This window comes from Taudactylus pleione, unplaced genomic scaffold, assembly GCF_031769625.1.
Source record: "Taudactylus pleione unplaced genomic scaffold, aTauple2 ptg000336l, whole genome shotgun sequence".
NCBI classification, from domain to species: Eukaryota; Metazoa; Chordata; class Amphibia; order Anura; family Myobatrachidae; genus Taudactylus; species Taudactylus pleione.
Window position 1 is genome coordinate 5,618,041 of NW_028284737.1, and position 19,645 is coordinate 5,637,685.

Below are 19,645 nucleotides of genomic sequence, written 5' to 3' on the forward strand. Positions count from 1 at the left end.
TTTCTGATTCTATGCATGTTTGTGCAGCGCTTTCCACCTAATTTTTTCTTACTCTGGACGATATCGTAAGATGGGCCTGCATGTTTGCACGACAGCAAACATCGTTAGTGACCCGCGGAAGCGCGCATCATTGGTAATTTGGTGCATACACACTGGATGATATGAACGATATATCGTTGAACGATATCGTTCACTTTTATCGTCTAGTGTGTATGCTCCATTAAGAATCAGCTGCAGAGTAAGAAGATACAAACCCCACGCAAATAAAAACTTGGGCTGTAAATGTACCTAGGGGGCCAGACGCTGCAGGGCAACATTCTAACCGCTGTGCCACTTACATTTTCCCAAAAAAGAACTGCGATGTGCCGAGTCTGTTGCAGAGGAGATTCAGACATTCCTTGGCATCTTTATAAATCTATAAAAAGGACAAAAAGAAACCCACATGAAAAGACAAAACTTACATACAGCATAGACTCAACACATAAAGATAATAAATAATGCTTCATCTTTTTTTGCCTTTAAGAATATTTTGTTAACTATACTTTCCCCAAGAATAAAATAGGATCAGTGAAGAACACATTATGAAATACCCTGACATTTTGAAACGATCCACAAACTATTATGGAATCGCGATTGACTGCAGTAGACAAGATATATTCAGATAAAGCACAAAACTCCAAGCAAGTATAGGAGAACAATATTATGCTATGCTGGGTAACCAGTCACTGCCAGCGGTACAGTAGATGCAGGGTCTTTATACAGTGCTAAGACATAGTTTATTCTAGCACACTGCACCTATAAAACCCGTGCAGTTCCTCAATCCTGCCTGGGGTGTCGCTCTCTACTCTGGTGCTTCTTAACCTACAAGGACTAGTGTAGGTTAAATCAATGAAAGTCAGTATCTGCTTTATGTTATTTATGGCTTTCTATTATACCTTCTGTCAATAAGAATTACTGCCAGTAAGCAATCACTTGTTCTAACCATTATAGAATTTCTCTGCTACAGTATTATCTTTGGATCCACAAAGCGGAGCAATTTGATAATTACTTATTTTAGCCCCAGCGAGCCAATATTACTGTAAATCATTTTAGACTTCTGTTTTGAAGGCTTAATTGCGTATTTGACAGACAAATCATTTAGCTGAACCCATGACTAAAAATACATTAAATTAAACAACTAAACCCCTATTAAACATTGCCTTAAACAGAAGAGCTACTAGTAACATCCACAGTGATGGTAAAAGTTCAAATACCCGGATGAAGAAAAAAAAAAAAAAAAAAAAAAAAAAATCCATAATTTAGAGCAGTTTTACTTCAATAGGCCTGCAGACAGGATGTCTGCGGTGCATAGGAGCAAAAACCTCCCACAGTCCAAACATTAACCGCAGTTACAGTATCTTCAGGCCTGAAAATAGAATTTAAAATAAATAAAAAATTGGTACATTTCAATAGCACATCTTTTAAAGACTGTCTGTTCAGCGAACGATATCGCTGAACGATCTCCCTTTAAGTTCCTGGTGTGCTGGATGAACGATATTGTTCATCCACACACCAACGTTTTCACCAACGATGAACGACCAACGATTGTGTTCTCCTATATAGAAAATTAACGATATCGTCCAGATTGGCCTGCATGCGTGCCCGATATCATTATCGTCCAGTGGGAGCGTGCATCGTTGCTCGTTCATTACATACCGATATGAAAGATATATCGTTCACATCGTAACGATCTATCGTTCCGTGTGTATGAGCCTTAAATTTACCACCACCTATTTGTCATTCTGTTGTGTACAACCAAGTGAAATACTCATCACCTATATATATATAAAAAAAATTTTTTTTTTATTAAAGACACAGTACAGAGTGGGTTACAGGATTTCTGGTTATTGTTCGCAGAAAGCAGAGTTACCTGAGCTTCCACGTCATTCAGCCTGTACAGTGGAGGCTGTCCTCTTGTCACCAGGATCCTATTCAGAGCTTCTCTGGAAAGCTTACCAGGCAGGTAAAAGCTTAGCGGGAAAGGAGTCCGTGACGCATACCAGGGCCGTGTAACATGGGAATAATTCTCATCATCAACCCAAAATGTATGCAGCTGTGACAACATGGAGAACGATTACTGCTAAGAACAGAAGTATCAGCAGCCAGTACAGCAAGGTTACTGCAGCTATAAATCAGTGCCAACAAGGATCACATTTCAGTACACAGAGAAAACATACTGAACACACCATGCCTGCCAGTCCAATATGCCATCTAGTGTGCATGGTTTAGTAAGGCATTAACCCTTTGCACAAGTGCCCCTAAACATAACCTTACTGAATGCTGAATTAATCTATTATCACTCTTAGAGAGCCTTAGCAGGTGTCAAGGTCAAGCAATAGAACCAGTGCATGAATCTCGCGTTATACAGGTACCTAGAACGAGCTTCCCTAAAAGTCAGCTCTGTTGGCATCAATATAGAAGAAATCTAATCATTCTACAGATAGGACAGAGGGATCTAAAGTAGCAAAAAATCTGAATGTGATTATTACTGGGGTGAAGTGGCAACATATTAAAAATTAAAAAGTTTCTATATTAGTAAATATTTAATAACAATAAAAAACTATAGGTCTTTATTAAAGTAATAAAAAATGTTTTCAGAATAGTGATATTCCCACAGAAAGCAGAAGTGCCTAAAAAGCAAATGGTGCCCGCTCCTGCCAGCACCAAACTCAAACTGGTTGGGGGCAAGGGAGCCTGTGCTGCTGGGATAAAAACAGTAACTATTTGGTGTCCAGACTGTCCTCTCCAGGCTATACCCAGAGTAATCCCTGTGCCCCCTAGTGGAGGAAGAAGATATAATTACCATTGCAGGAAGGAGCTTCTCCTCAAGTAGCGCAATATATGCCAATGTATCAGATCCTTCTCTTGCCGATAACACATAATCAGCATTATATTTCTGTAACAAATAACACATTTTATGCACAGCTTGTTGTACAGTTATCTGCCAAATCCTTAAAGAACTACTACAGGTACAAAGATATTTGCTTTTCATATTGTAGATTATCACATCTCATGCTCCCTTGGTTGTCAGGGCAGATCTGTTTATATTCATACCCCTTTCACACAGAGCCTTAGTGTGAAAGGGTCAAGCCTGATTATGTGTCTCAGGTCCACGACCCTGGTCATTACCAAGGTTATTCCAGGGACCCAACCAGGTATGCTGCAGTGTAATACCCCTTCAACACAAAAATCCTAGGTCCGACCAAGGATTTTGAAAAAAGGTCAGTCCTGGATGAGACCCAGGTCAGACCCTGTTTACATTGCACCTTCGACCCAGGTTATTTCTTGATAGGCCCTGTTCACTCCAAACCAAGTCTGCCCTGCTAATCCTGTGAGGTCATAAAAAGTGGGTGGTGACTGCTCCACGGCTGCCTATCAGCTCAGTTTAGGCATGACCCAGGTCAGACCATTCACACTGCATCGTGCCCCGGGTCGTTTCTAGGTCCAACCCTGGTCGCTACCAGGGTTGGATTTCCGGGTCACTCCATCAGTGTTATTTTTCAGGGACCCTTTCACACTGAGCCGCGACCCAGGTCGATCTGGCAATAAACCATGTCATTTCGGCTGTGAAAGGGGTATAAAAGGGGTGACCCGGGCTGGGTTATGCCTACAAGCTTTTCATGACTCATCTTTGGGAGCCTGTAACATCCACTTTTAATGACTATTCGTTTTGCAGGCCAGACACGGGATCTGGGTGAAAGGGACGATCCGGGTCCAACTTGCGGTGTGAAGGGAGTTTGAGCAGCTGTGACAACTTGAACCCGTGTTAACCCGGATCAGACCCAGGACTTAGGTGTGAAGAGGTATCAGAAAGATATGACATAGTTCTCCCTTACCAAACACGCACTGCTGTGACCGTGAGAAAGACTGCTCCACCGCTGCCTTCAAATTGTCCAGGACTATTTCTCATTTAATACAGAGTACAGTATATACAATGAACACATCTCCCACATTCTTGAATAGAGAAATAGAACAATATATTAGTCTGTCATGTCAACAGATTTTGTCCTCAGTATATGATACGATCACCCTCTCATTCTTCCAGATTCATATAGTGCTACACACTTAGGGAGAGATGTACTAAGCTCTGGCTTTCCAGAGCTTAGTACATCCATATAGGAAGGCCTATGGATATGTATACACTTGGCCCATTATTATGGCAGAGGGTCAAATATGAACTGGACAAAAATCAGCGCATAGATTATGTGGATATTACGCAGCCAAAAACAAATTGGGCAATGTCACCATCACCAAGCTTAGCAGAGGCAGCGATGTCTTGTCTCACCTTAAACAGCCATAACCTTCAGGTGTTCAGCGCTAGATGACTAGCCCAGTCTGTGCCTACATGTGTGTGTGTGCTGGCCTATTGTGTGTCTTCCTAAGGGATCAGAGGATCCACCTCTATCCATTATATTAAGTTTTCTGTTGGTAATGTCAGCAGACGCTCTGCCAGGCATTTTGTAAACCTATTTTTACTTTCACCACAGACCACATAATGATACTTCCTACAGCTCAGATAATACACTCAATTCATTCAAACTTTTGCAACCTAAAATGCCGTTTGTTGGAGTCTCATTTACAGTAAGTTATTTTACAAGTTTACATTTCTAATTACGGACACGTATATCTGTTATCTGATTAATGCCCTTCCACTATGGAATGCATTTAGGTGGCAAAGAGAAATACATTAGTCTCGGAAAGGATGCATAAATGGATAATTTATTTACACTGCTAGAGGTGCTGATGGCTCTTTGTAAAAAAAAAAAAACTAACCTGCAAAAGGTAGTGTTCTCTTTACAATGAGAATGGTTACGCTTTAGCATATGGTAAATCTTAAGTGGCAAGTTAGCACTACCACAAAGGTGCAATAGCCAACACCAACGTATGAGACACTGAGACATTAGCTCTCATTGGGGTGAAGTGTATCAAACCTTGGAGAGAGATAAGAGAGAAAGAGAGAAAATACCAACCAATCAGCTTCTATCATTTTTTCAAACACAGCCAGGGCCAGCACTAGGGTTCTCTGCTCCCAGTGCCGTCCTGTGCTGCATTCCATTCCCCTTCCCTCCCCGAGCGTATACCCAGTAACGGCAGCGGGAGGGTGGAACTTTCCAGAACCGGGCAATGGTGAGTTCAGGCAGGGCTGCGCTCTTTAGGCTGAGGCGATCAAGGTGTAGCCAGTTGTAGCCTGTCTTAATCAAGGGATACCACTCCTTTATATTCAGTCTAGGGGCAGCTGGGGCTATTTGCAGCTGGGGTTAAAAGCACCAAGTGTTAAATGCACAAAGTGTGATTACATAACAGTTAATCAAACAGTTACCCTGCATGAATATGGACTAATCATCTGTTTATTTAATTTCATCCCTCAGGTATGTGACTCTCATCCTGCTTATTGCACCTATATTCTGCATAGAACCTCATGCTCGCAATCGTGTGTGGATTTAAATGTATGTGACTGTCTCTTGCATAGGATTTGTTGTTTTTTTTGTTTTTTTTCCCTGTATTGGTCAGTGAAGCATAGTTTATGGTATATATCTGGCCTGGTTTTTGCTCCAACTCAGAGCAAGTTATCTCCTTTGATCAGCAGACCAATTGAGTCAGTTGTAGCCTGTCTTAATCAAGGGATACCACTCCTTATATTCAGTCTAGGGGCAGCTGGGGATGTTTGCAGCTGGGGTTAAAAGTACCAAGTGTTAAATGCACAAAGTGTGATTACATAACAGTAAATCAAACAGTTGAACAAACATTGACCAATATCTAAGGTAATTTCAGATTAAGAAACTGATTGCTTTAAAATTTGTCTAAAAATAAACCTAAAACTCACCATGTACTACACATTTCTTTTTATCAACTCCCTCCTTTGTATTTTCTCTAAGGATATAACATCCCTAACTCTCCCTGCATCTCACCTCTCTGGGCACACTGCAGCCCTATTGAGTCATTCACCTCCTCTAAAAACTAATGAGCTTTCTTTTCATCAAAAATTGACTATTACAGCCTCATTGTGTCACTATAAAAAAAACTTTTACACACCTACAACTCTATCTACTTCTCCATCCTTCTGCTTTTATTATCTGGTGACATATCACCAAATCCTGGCCGGCCGGACACGGACACACACACACACACACTTTACTATGGAATAAATATCCTGCAAACCTCACATCTCCCATCACCCTCCAAATCAATAAAAGTGCCTTATAGAATTCACACTTGATCACAATTTATTAGTTTACATCTGAACATCTCTTTACAATAACTACTTTCACCAATTTCTACATTTACCCGAGACTGCTGGTTCACACGTTAACCAAACTCTCTAAATAGTCCTTCATGAAGTGGCTTCAGCTACCCGTCAGACTTCACGTAAACTGATATAACAGCCATGGCTTTCCACAGACACCTACAAAAACTGCCTCTTAAAGTAGAATGTCAGTGGCGTAAATCTTAATTCAAATGACTTCCACACATACTGTAAAATAGGAATCCAGCCATCTGTCAGCCTAACCCTCTGTCCCATGCTCACTGTCTACCCCATCCGTGTCACCCCTGTCTGTTTGCCCATCCCCTCTAGAATGTAAGCTCTCACGAGCAGGGCCCTCTTTCCTCTTGTGCTTATCCTTTCTTTACTTATATTATCTGCTCTATACTCAAAAGCACCTAACCCGTGACTTTTGCCATCCTGCTTCTGTTGCAGCAGTGTTTATATACCATGTACTTGTCTTGTAGTGTCTTAAACTGTATGACACTGTTTTCTTGTTCTGCTCAACTGTTTATGTACTATGTTTGTGCACTATGTTTATGTACTATGTAAGGCGCTGCGGAACCCTTGTGGCGCCATATAAATAAAGGATAATAATAATAATAATAATAATAATAATAAGGTGACGGCCCTACTAGCCCGTACCTTGAGCCACCACTGAACGCAGCCTATAAAATGACTTATTAGCTGATTGGTTGGTACTATCTCTCTCCAAGGCTTGATACATCTCCTCCCTGGCAAAGAGTAGATGTGACTAGCCATCAGTGATTGTAAAACATTTGACTATTTTACCAAATAATCCCCATTTATAAAAGTCAAAAGTGGGCATCATGAAATGAATGAGATCAATGAGGGGGCAATGATGAGGCAATAGGAATTAGTGGGACTAAATGAAGGCCGGGACAGGGCTAGTGGTGTTCCAAGTATAGTATTAAGGGCCTTATTCAGAGTTGGATGCAAAGCAGCGCACTTTCGCAGCCATCAGGGGCAGGGTATGCAAATTCCGCGATCGCACGGCAAGACTTACGGACACTCTCCATGTCTTAGAGAGCGATGGCAGAGCGAACGCACGACGGTCTAAAGACGCCTCATTTTCCTTCGCAGCACACATCATCTCCAGGAAGTGTATGTAATATCAGTAACATCGAGAGCCATCGAAGCTGCTCGTAGCCCTTGAGGTAGATAGACCCTACCCTGCCGCAAGCACTGCGATCACTACAGGCTGAAATACAACCAGGTGACGTGTACAATGACGCCTCCATGCTAAGTATGCATGAAAAGCCATTAGAACACACAGGCACACCTACGTTCACACATCCACACCCCCCGTTTTCAGAGACCATCTCCTGACACCACCCTCAAATTAGCGCTCAACAAGGAGTTGTGGAGATAGACCAAATGAAGAATTGGTCTGCTTAGCGCGGCAAGAATTTGGACTTTTAAAGCAGTTCACCTCAGGTGGTTTGGGGTTTCGCCACCACGGGAGGCAATCGGGAAGCCGACTGCCTAAATACCGGCAGCTGGCTTCCTGACTGTCATTTCCCGGCAAGGGTGAAATGCATTTCCCCGACGCCAGGAGAACGGCGCCCGGCATCCAGATCGTAGGGATGCCGGGCGCCGCGAGCGGACAGCCGCGGGGGGTTTAGGTTTGGGCTCCCAGGGGGGACTTAGGGTTAGGCACCCCCCCAGGGGACTTAGGTTTAGTCAGCGGGGAAGGGGGTGGTTAGTGTTAGGCACCCCTAAGGAGGGTTAGGGTTAGGGGGGTTAGGTTAGATTAGTAAATACGTACCTATCCACGATCAGGATTTCCAGCGCTGTCGGGCTTCCGCTGCGTCGCACTCTGCTCCTGTCGGGCTGCCGCTGACGGGAATCGACCGCTTGGCCGGCGGTATTTCATACCAATTCCCGCCACCACACATGCTGATACAATTTCTACGGTTTCACTCAGGCAAACTGAAGCCAGCCGAAACCTTGGCTATATTGGAATAAATGGACCACCAGCGCAGCAGGGTCCTGCTCAGAAAGCCACGCAAGTCTAACACTGCACTTCTAGCTTAGGAGCCCAATCACTTTCTTCTGACTTGTTAAATATTTGCCAAAGCCCAGTAAAAAGATACAAGCATTCCAATGTGAAATATCTAAAATAACACTTCCACATCTGGAATTTATACAGGCATACACCACACACTAGTGGTGTCAAACTCGGGCCATCCAGCTGCAGTGGAACTACACATCCCAGCATGCACTGCCACAGTGTTGCTCTTAGGGCATGCTGGGATATGTAGTCCCACAGCAGCTGATTGGCCACATGTTTGACACCCCTGCTATACACTCAAGGGGCAGCAGAGAGGCGATAACTACAAATTAATAAATACCAGAAACGCATTTAAATGTATTTCATCTGGAAACGGTGCCATATTAAGAAGTTCTGTTACCCATATGTACAGTGGCTGGACCATGCAAACCTATGGAAGTCTACCTCCTGTGGCGAGCAGGGCCCTCGTCACCATTCGTGCCAAAGTGTAAACCCAATGAGATGTCTGTTAGTACATAGGTCGCCATTTATAATTTTCATCATTGCACAGAAATACAGAAAGTTCAATGCTTTATAAATGAACAGTAATAATTTGACAAATTCACAACACTTCGTGATATACAGTCTTTATATGAAGAACCTTTATTATAATATGTAACTGGAATACTTAAGTCATAGGGATGACTGGCATTCCTGTGACTGCTAGGATGCAGACATTTCCAGCAGATTACCTTATGGAACGCTCACATTTCTGAAGTCAGGAAACAGATTTCCAACAAAGAAATAGAAGCTTTTGAAACACTACTAACTGTACGAACTTTAATATTTGCAGGACTTCCTAAAGATTACATCATTCTGGGTAATAAGGTAATGGAAGACAATTTCTCAGAATTTTTCAATGAGTAGGAAGAAGAAATGAAAAAAAAAATAAATGTAAGCAATTTATTTACACCGATTTATCCCCAAAAAAACAAAAAACATTCACTAGACAAAAGGAATAGTAATCAGATCATTTTAGTGCACAGTGTCACAAATCTGTGTATAAATGTAACAGTCTCATAAGCTTATTTAAGTTGCCTAATTACACATGCCAGATAAGAACAGGTTGCTTGGTCGCTTTGACGTGTGTTGTAACTTGTACAAGACATAGTGAAGATTTTGGGGGGTGTTGCCAATGTCCTGAAAAAATTTCTTATCGCCGCATTGCGCCTGTCCCTTAGCAGCATTAAAAGTAAAGAGTTTGCTTATGCAATCACTTTATTGACTTCTGACCCGGCATGTTAATGCACATGTGCGTTCACCTTATTGCAAATGCGCAAGCGCCAGTTAATGTACAGGGACTCACCCTTCAGATCTCTCACCCGACAAGTGTGGTGCAGAAATGTAGCCATAGGCTATAATGGCCACGTTACACTTTTCAGCGCTTGGTACATTTCATAATGGAGTAGCCCCAATAGAAACCTATATAAGGGCTGCGCTTGTGATGAAAAGCAGATACAGATGTGTCCTCATACATTCTTGCTGCAGTCGCACCCAATAGACCCTCTTTGCTCACCAGGTCCATGTGCTACAGATGTGTCCACATACATCTATCCTCCATGCGCTACAAGTCGCGCCACACAACACGGGAGCTCCACGTGCCTCGGTAGCGCAGAGTGTCTTTTTACCTTCAACTGAATCTCATTCACACGGTGCTGCGAATAGCTAGCACAAGCAGCTTCTGCGGAATAAAATGATATGCGCATGCCTATGTTCTGTGAGCGAGTGCGGGTGTATCTGCATGTGAAATGCTACGTTACAGTATCAGCGTCTGTAACACTAACGTAGTGTTTCGCATGCAGACGCTCACAGAATATAGCCATACTGCATATCATTTTATTCAGCAGAAGCTGCTTGTGCCAGCTATTCGCATCACTGTGTGAATAAGACACATTTGAAGGTAAAAAGTTGCAGAAAAAATAAGCTTGGCGCTATTATGTCACGCCACAAAATGGCGCAATTAAAAGGGCTGTTTAACGAGCAAGGAGGCTAGATGTATGAGGACACATCTGTACTCTGCAAGCGCTGGGCGTCTTTTTCACCTGATGCGCCTTAGTTGCAATGTGACTAGGACGCACAAGGAGACTAAACGGATTAATTTGATATGTGACATTTGTATACCTATGTGTGACTGAGTCTGTATATGAAATGCTACGATGCAATAGGTTCTAGCTAGAAGCCGATACGTTTTTATGGGAACTTCTCCACTTATCCTTCTTCAGAAAGTTTAATTTACCTCCCCATAAAATAAAAATAATATTATAATAAAAAAATATTATAAATCTCTATCATTCAGGTCCACAAACTTGATTATACATTTTCCGAAGTGACTAATGGCTTATAGTTAAATAGTCATTAAAGGAATAAGACAACATAAAAAAAAAAAAAAAAAAACTACAGAACATCTCACCTGTTTCCTAAAAAAGTTTAAAATGTTGGCTGGCTGGGTAATAACTTCCTCTTTCGATGTTAATATGGGCACAGAACCTGTGAGGTGAAAATGCAGCAGATTAATAGTTAGCAATGCTCAGCATTCAGACAAAAGTCAGCAGACAGACACACAAACACAGCCTGTAACATGACAGTTAGGAGCAGATTGGTTGGTACTTTTATCTCTCTCCACTTTATAACTATCTCCCCCAGGGTAAGAAGTCCTGGCAAGGTATAATCTTAATCATGCCACATTGATCTATTATACATGGTGATGTACAAACACTTATGGGGGATGCAAATTGTGTAATTTAAGTGTGAAACTCAGTGGAAACAGCCATTTTGTGGGCTGAACCAAGATCGACAAGAACAACTTGTCAACTCAGTAGGATACATTAAGACATGATGGTATGTGGTTTAGTTCACAAAATGGCTGCCTCTGCAGCTGACAGGTACAAAATACAACCAAACCCAGATGCTGTAAACGGTAATGCACAAGGTCACATGGAAATGCAATATGCACATTCACACATACAGATGTGTCCACATACATCTAGCCTCCTTGTGCGTTAAACAGCCCTTCTAGTCGCGCCATGCCGAGTTGTGACTTGGTAGCGTAAAGTGTCTTTGTGTGACTTATCCCCTTAAAATGCAACTTACTTGCAATGTGATGTGAATGGTTAGCACAAGCAGCTTCTGCTGATTAAAATGATATGCGGCATGCCTATATTGTGTGTGCAACTGCGGGTGTATCTGCATGCAAAATTCTACGTTATAGTGTCACAGCCACTGACCAACGTAGAATTTCACATGTAGGTAAAGGAGCAGTCGCACACAGAATATAGGCATGCCACATTTTAATAAGCAGAAGCTGCTTAAGCATCCTATTCACATCGCATTGCGAATAAGGCACATTAAGGGAAAAAGTCGCACAAAAAGAATCTTGGTGATACCGTGCCACAAGTTGCTCATGCGTTGTGTGTAAAGCGACTTGTAGCGCACAGAAGAAAGATGTACGTGGACACATCTGTAGTACACATTTTGAAATAGAGAACTTTGGCTCATTCGTGTTCTCTGCCATGTTCTCACAATGGGAGAGATGCGTCAAAGTTGCCCATAGCAACTACTTAGCTTTTAAGGGTGAGAGTCAATTAGCACCGCGGGGAGTATAGCTCCCGGGTCAATTGCCCAGAGCTATTTAATTGACTGTATTGCATCTGGCACATAACCCGAAAGGTGCACCTTACCACGACCAATGCCCGGGGGTTTAGCCGCAGTAAGATGCATCTCCCAATTTAAGTGCCGGCGCCATGCAGTTACCACACGTGGCAAGTCCACGACTAGCCCTGAGGCACTAGATAATGCGTATTTCTGCTTGCACCTTCAGGAGACTGCAAGCCAAAATCCATATTAATGGGCAGTCGCGGGCTTGCCGCAGGAGTAATTAAACAGCTACGGACACCTAACCCGGGAGCTTCATACCCATGGTGCTAACTGATTTGCTCCCTGACTGTCATTTCATAGACGGTGCGAGATAAATGCTTGCAAGAAGCTAATTAGTCAATGTGGGCAACTTCTCTATTTTATCTCTCAAAATTTTAATACATCTACCCATAATCCAGTGGTTCCCAAACTGTGCGCCGTGGCACCCTGGGGTGCATCAGGACACTTGCAGGGGTACCTCAGGTTGGTGGTCCAGTACCAAATCAAATTATTTATGGTCAATGTAATGTAAATATGTGGACAAACAGAAGTGCAAACCTGTCCACCATCACATAACTGACCCTAAGGATGACAGGTCAGCACAATTTACTTCACTGCACTACATTTTTTCTGAATTTCTCAATAACAAAGTTTTGGCTTAGGGGTGCCGTGAAGATAATGGTGATATTCTAGGGTGCCGTGATTCAAAAAAGTTTAGGAACCACTGGCCTAATCAGTGGCAAATAACAAGTCCACTAATAAATCAGAACTTTAAGCGGTAACAACTGAGGAATGTGAAGTAATCTGAAAATAAAGACGGCAGAATGCTCGGGTGGTTTAATCAGTGTATACAGCACAGGCACGATAATGTCCTTTGCATCTGTTTCAATGACCCAAACTACATGCTCTTTGTTTAAATACCAGCACCGTCATTAGTTAAAAAAAATAAATAAAATGGTTACGAAATCCCCCTAAAGCCCCCTATCACCTCAAAAAGCCATTGGTAAGCGTTCCTTCCTAAATCAGTCATGTCTATGTGACGGGCTTCATTCCCTAATGTTAACCAGAATATGAAACTTTAAAAAAAAAAAAAAAACTTTCTTCAGTAAGTAACCCAGAAGAGAAATTCAAGCTTTATAACTTATTTTCATGGGTTCTTCATCACTTTGTATAATCTAATTTTCAGTCTCATTGCATGAAAGACTGCTTTCTTTGGGTAAAGATTAGCGCCCAAATTATTTTGTATGTTTAAAAATTGAAAGTTAATCGGAAAGATATTCTATATACACACACACTTTTACATCACATAATTCCTTTTATTATTAGGGGCAGATTTATTGAAGCCACCAAAAAGTGGTTGTGTTGCGCCTGGCAACCAATCAGCTTCTGTCAATCATTTATCTATTGCATCCTAGAAAATAATAGACAATCTGATTAGTTGCTATGGTAAACACTTACGACTCCGTTTTAGAAGATTTAAATCTACCACATATACCCTAAAGCAGAAATTGTATATTTTACCACAGCATTTGATTATCTTACAAACTTGGTGATTGAGCAGTTAAAAAGAAAGAAATTTCCAGTCACATACCCCCTCCTCATGCTATCTACTCATTAACCCCATCCGCCAGTTTGTAATACACACCCATTGGCCAGACAACAGCGTTGCACACACAGCTTGTGTTGTAAAGGCGCGTATCCACTACATGAGAAAAATGAGCGAATGAATGATTACCACATAGTTATCATTCAATTGGTCATTAATCGTGCAGTGAATATGCCGGCAACGAACAGCGATGCGTGCTCCCGCTGGTCGTTGTAGGCATTTTTCATCACCTGAACATGCTGGCCAACCTGTCGATATGGACAGGTTGTGGATGTTCGGGGATGAGGGAAGGTGCCTGCACTGTACGACATATCGTTCAATGTAGGCACATTATCCACTGCACAGGATGATGAACGATTACAATGTTGTAATCGTACAGTTGTTCCACTCTCATGTAGTGCATACGCACCTTTAGACTTATGCTGGGTACACATTATACAGATATCTGCAGATCGAGTGAACTGCAGATGATAGTCGTTCATACACATATCGGCAGACCACCCGTTCACACTTGCCGATGGACAGATATGTCTGCAGATGTATCTGCCCATCGGCTGTGCAGCACTACCAATGTGATATGTCTGAACGACGTCGTTCACAGACATATCGCGGGTACACACTGGGCGACTGGCAGCAGATATATTGGCTGATCAATTGATAGGCCAATATATATCGGTCAGCGTGTACCCAGCTTAAGAAAAGCATAGGAAATTTATAAAAATGTTGGATTTTCATCTAGATGTGCACGGCTTTATTCTGAGCAGCAGTCCAGCGTGTTGTGTGATATCTGTACTTACACATCTCTGGGCATCCCAAAAAGCAACCTGTGGTCATTAGCTAAATGGCTTATCTTTTGTTTAGTGAACTACAAGAGCCAATCACTATAGCAGGAACATCCAGTGACACCAATGACAAGTTGCTATAATTTAAGCCATAGCTGAAGGTGAGTTGCAATATGGCAGCTATATAATGTGGTCATAGAATAGATCTAATATGTGTGGGTTAGCAATGCTCTGCATAGCAGAGAGCCGTCATTGAACTTACCATAGTGCCTGAAAAATATCAATCTGCTCACGTTTAGAAGCCAAAGGAATACATTCCCTGAGGCCAACTATTACACGTCATTACTGTGGTGTTATCCACATGAAGAGCATACATTAGGTATGGATTGTGAATGGAAGTTATGTCCAATGAGGAGTAAAATATGCCGTAAAGAAGAAATATATATACACACACGTTTGAGTGCTGGCCAGGTCCACACAATGTGTAGGATTAAGCCGGGTACACACTAGACAATGTCTAGTATGCCCGACATCTTTAGCGGCGGGACCTGGCATCGGCAAGTGCATACACACTTGCCGATGCCGGCAGCAACTGAGCGACAACGGGGGCCATGATGTATTCGGCAGCATGGCCCTTGCTAACGATATCCCCCTTCGAACCTGCATGCAGGGGCGAAAGAGGATGTCGAGGACAACGCGCTGCAGCATAGCGGGTACACACTAGACAATGTGCCCGATATGTCGCTGCACGATCTGCCGAATCAGACGACATATCTAGCGCAGGGGTTTTCAAACTCGGTCCTCAGGACCCCACACAGTTCACGTTTTCCAGGTGCACAGGTGTATTCATTGCTCACATTTTAAAAGTTCCACAGGTGGAGCTAATTATTTCACTTGTGATTCTGTGAGGAGACCTGGAAAACATCCACTGTTTGATGTCCTGAGGACAGAGTTTGAGAACCTGTGATCTAGTGTGTGCCCAGCATAAATCAGTGTAGCACTCCAAATGCAATTAAATGGTGGGGTGTAGGGGATAGACCAACATTTGTTGAAAAAGTGGGAAAGAAACTTGATGGATCAATGATTCAGGGGAGAAAATACTCTGTCAGGTTAGTATAAAACACAATCAAATACATAAAGTGGCAACAAGAATGCTAAAAAATGTACCAGCTACATCTATCTACACAAAAGTGCAACCAGTCAGAAGGGCAGGGAAACTGCAAACACTGCAGCTAATACTGAACTTACTAATGCAAGATTTGTCAATATCCATGGGATCTTTATTCAGAGCATTGCACAGCAGCTTACCATAAAGCAAAGTCACGCAGCAAAATGGCACCTGCAGAACCCACTATGAATTAACCCCAATAGCAGAACAATGTTCATTAAACTTGTTAGTTAGACCCCATCCATGTCACCAAATGTATTTTATGCCCTGCTGAGCTACAGTATGTTATGACAATATCCTGTTTGAAACACTGTAAAATACCATCCACATTTAGGGGGTAAGACATACCTAGCGTAGATCCCCAGGTATAATCCACAGGATTTAGCTTCAGGGGAACACCAACAAATCTTGCATAGGTCTAGAAAACACAAACACGATAGAGAGGTAAGAAAGCATAGCAAGGGAACAAATATATATATATATATATTTATTTATTTATTTATTGAGTCTCCCATATCCAAAATGCTTGGGACCAGGGGTATTTTGGATAACGGAATATTCTGTATTTTGGAATAATTGCATACAATAATTAAATATATTGGGAATAGGACCCAAATATACACACAGAATGCATTTATGTGTTATATACATCTTATACACACAGCCTGCAGGTAATTTTATACAATATTTTCAATAATTTTGTGGCTCAAACAAAGTTTGTGTACAGAAATGAAATTCATTTATGTTTCATATACACCTTATACACACAGCCTGAAGGTAATTTTATACAATATTTTTAATAATTTGTGCCTTAGACAAAGTTTGTGTACATTGAACCATCAAAAATCAAAGGTTTCATTATCTGAGTCATGCCAAAAAAATTCCGTATTTCGGAATATTTGGATATGGGAGACTCAACCTGTATATATATATATATATACAGCATTTATGATCAGAGGTTTGGGCTAATATATGTAAATTATTGCTGGATAAAGAGTGACATTGCAAGACACACTGACTCCTAAGCAAACACTGAATTAACCATGTTATTATACGGCATCACAATAATTTATTATACTGGCATATTGGACCCATCTTTCTCTCTAGATTTGTCAAAAAATTAATTAAAAGTATGCACAGTAACCCTATACTTTTAAGAATTGAAAATCATGCTGCATCATTCAGCTCTGCCCAGGCTTTCTGCCTCTCAGTTCAACTGGACTTTCACAAGCAACTCCGCGGCAGTCCTGAAGGTGATGTACCCAAGCCGTCATCAAGACCCCCTCTTACAGAATTGTGATTCATTTCAGCTGGCATAAGCACAATACAACAGAGACAATAATGCACTGGAAGTCTGGAGAACACAAAGTACAGCTGGATGATGCAGCAAGATGGTTTAAACCAGATTTTTAATGCATCATACTTGAAAAATTATTTAGCTGGGTTTAACAGGTTTAGGGGAAAATTCACAGGAGGATATTTCCTTTAGTTTTGTCTTTAAGCTGATCTAACTAATCAGGATTTGCTCACTCAACTGACGATTTTTTTTTTTCCTAAAACCCGATCCGAAATTATTATTTATTTATTTTTTAATGAGTGATATAGGTGAGGAACATCTATTTAAACTTATCCAAAATGATTTCATTAAAATGTAAAAAAAAATATATATATTTTTGTCAAACATCGGAAACACCATCAGAACATCGTAAACATCCCGACTTTCAATTTGACATCGGATTCAGGGACCAGCTACACTAAGGGGGGAGATTAATTTATTTTTTCCCAACGGCTGCTAATCTTTGCAGCTGCAGGGTGGGGGGGGGGGGTCCGGCTTTGCTGACCGACCAGCAGTGATCGGCAGCACATCAGACACACGGGGAGAGGGTGCAGGGAAGCAGAGGGACAGGAAGGTCCCTCTGAGAGCAGCAGCTGCGGGAAGAGTCTCTTCCTGCAGCCATCCTCATGTTTATCTGACTGCTCGAAATTTTGCGACCAGAGCAGATAAAGAACTGCCTGGTGTGGTCGGAAAATTGCGACCATGCCAGGCAAGTGGTTAAATACAAGTAATGTATGAAGTCGGGATATTAATTGTTGGATAAAGATACAGGGCCCGATTTAGAGATGGACGTAATGCAGATGTTTACGCAGTTGAGCAATTATCGGTGATCTGCCCCTCTGTGTGAGTCGCACTGCGCACACGTCATTTCCTTACAGTCGGCAGTTGCAGTGAGTATTAGGCCGCAGAGTGATTGACAGTCAGAGCGTGTTTGTGGGCGGTATTGGGAGTGGCAACGAAAACGCAGACTTGTAGCATCACTTTTGGGGGGTGTCACAGACTGCGCTTGTGATCCTGTAACCATAGGGTATCATCATCATCAATTTATATAGCGCCACAAGTGTTCCGCAGCGCCTTACAAAGTACATAAACAAATTGTTGACAAGTGACTTACAGAACAATACAATACAGGACATGGATAATATACATTGCCACATTTGCGACCATAACACCCAGATAAGCAACAGAGCATAAACAACCAAATGTTAGGTGCCCTAGTGGTGAGTAAGAAGTAGATGAAAGTAAAGTAGGAAGAAGCACAAGAGGGTAGAGGGCCCTGCTCGTAAGAGCTTATATTCTAAAAGGGTAGTCAGTACTTCGATAATCAACTGATCTATGACAGATGCTGCATCTTTGTACGCAGCTGATTGGATTTTGAAGTCGCCGGTGGGCGTCTCAATACAAATCCCAGCGGCTGTAACAATTGCATACATTCACGCAGCTGCTGCGTACAAATTTGAGGCAGAGAAAGATATATCACATTCTGCAGCCCTATACAGCGAGTAAGTCATTCACATCAGTCCCTGCCCTAGTAGAGCTTACACTCTATACTCCCTAACACATAAGTATATAGTGTTCCCTCTAGCTCCGGCGGGAGGCAGGGCGCCGGAGCTAGAGAGGGCATGCCCGTGCACGCGCGCCCGAGAAGGGGGCGTGATCATCGGAAAAGGGGGCGTGTCTATAAGACGCGTCCCCTTTTCGTCACTCTTGGGGGCGTGCCCGGCACTTACAGACACGCCGGGCAGCCCCCAAGCCCTGCAGACAGGGAGAATAGATGCCGGGCGCATGCGCCCGGCGTCTATTCTCCGACGGTGACAGGGTCACCGCATGTTTCTCCACCCGCAGGACACTGCGTCCCGCGGGTCAGAACGGCTCCCGCAGGCTGTGAGGGCAGGGTGCTTTTTGCCCTCCTCCTGGAGGGCAGGGTGCTTTTTTGCCCTCCAGAAGGAGGGCAGGGCGCCGCGCCCCGCTAAAACAGCCTAGCGGGAACGCTAAGTATACACACAAACACTACAGTTCTTTTTTTTTTTTCAGAATCCAATTAACCCATCAGTATGCTTTTGGATTGTGAGAGGAAACTAAACTCTGAGATAGCAGTTACCAGGTTCCCATAAGTAAGACAGATAGTGTAGGACCTGCAGAGAAATGGGGTCCTGTGATGTGGGCTGCAGGCTTAATGCATTTATCAATCCCTGGGTTTGCCTGGGTTTCCTCCGGGTGCTCCGGTTTCCTCCCACACTCAAAAAATATACTGGTAGGTTAATTGGCTCCCAACAAAAAATAACCCTGTGTGGTAGGGAATATAGGGCCTGATTCAGACCCGATCGCAAGTGCTGAGCGCTCGCAACCGGGTCGATGGTGGCCCAAAGCGCATGACGGAGCCGGCTCCGTCATGCGCATGCGCGAGACCCGGATAGCGACGGGCAATCAGTCGCTCAAGGTCTCGCACCAAAGGGGGCGTGCTGTCGATTTTGAGTGACAGCACGCCCCCTTTGGTGGGCAGGCCAGGGGGGTGGCTGCCCAGACGGAGGCGGTCCCATGAGAACCCACAGCAATGCGAGCGGCCAGGAGGCCGCTCCATAGAAAAGAAAAAAAAAAAAAGACGCCCTGATTCTGAGCGAGCGCTCTGTCAGAGCGTCCGGCTCTGAATCAGGACCACAGTTTGTAAGCTCCACTGGGGCAGGGACTGATGTGAATGGATAAAAATGCTCTGTAAAGCGCTGCAGAATATGTGCTTGCTATCTA

At 42.9% G+C, this 19,645-nt stretch overlaps 1 protein-coding gene across 1 annotated transcript in view; it reads right to left on the minus strand.

Annotated features, from left to right (window-relative positions):
- The window catches only part of MTX3 (metaxin 3), a 41,990-nt gene that overhangs the window by 11,757 nt on the left and 10,588 nt on the right, over positions 1 to 19,645 (minus strand). The window contains exons 2-6 of the mRNA XM_088443884.1: positions 15,913 to 15,982; positions 10,786 to 10,862; positions 2,843 to 2,935; positions 1,910 to 2,092; positions 339 to 415 (exon numbers count right to left, since the gene is read on the minus strand). Of these exons, the coding sequence (XP_088300010.1) occupies positions 339 to 415; positions 1,910 to 2,092; positions 2,843 to 2,935; positions 10,786 to 10,862; positions 15,913 to 15,982 (500 nt within the window). The remainder of the gene's footprint in view (positions 1 to 338; positions 416 to 1,909; positions 2,093 to 2,842; positions 2,936 to 10,785; positions 10,863 to 15,912; positions 15,983 to 19,645) is intronic.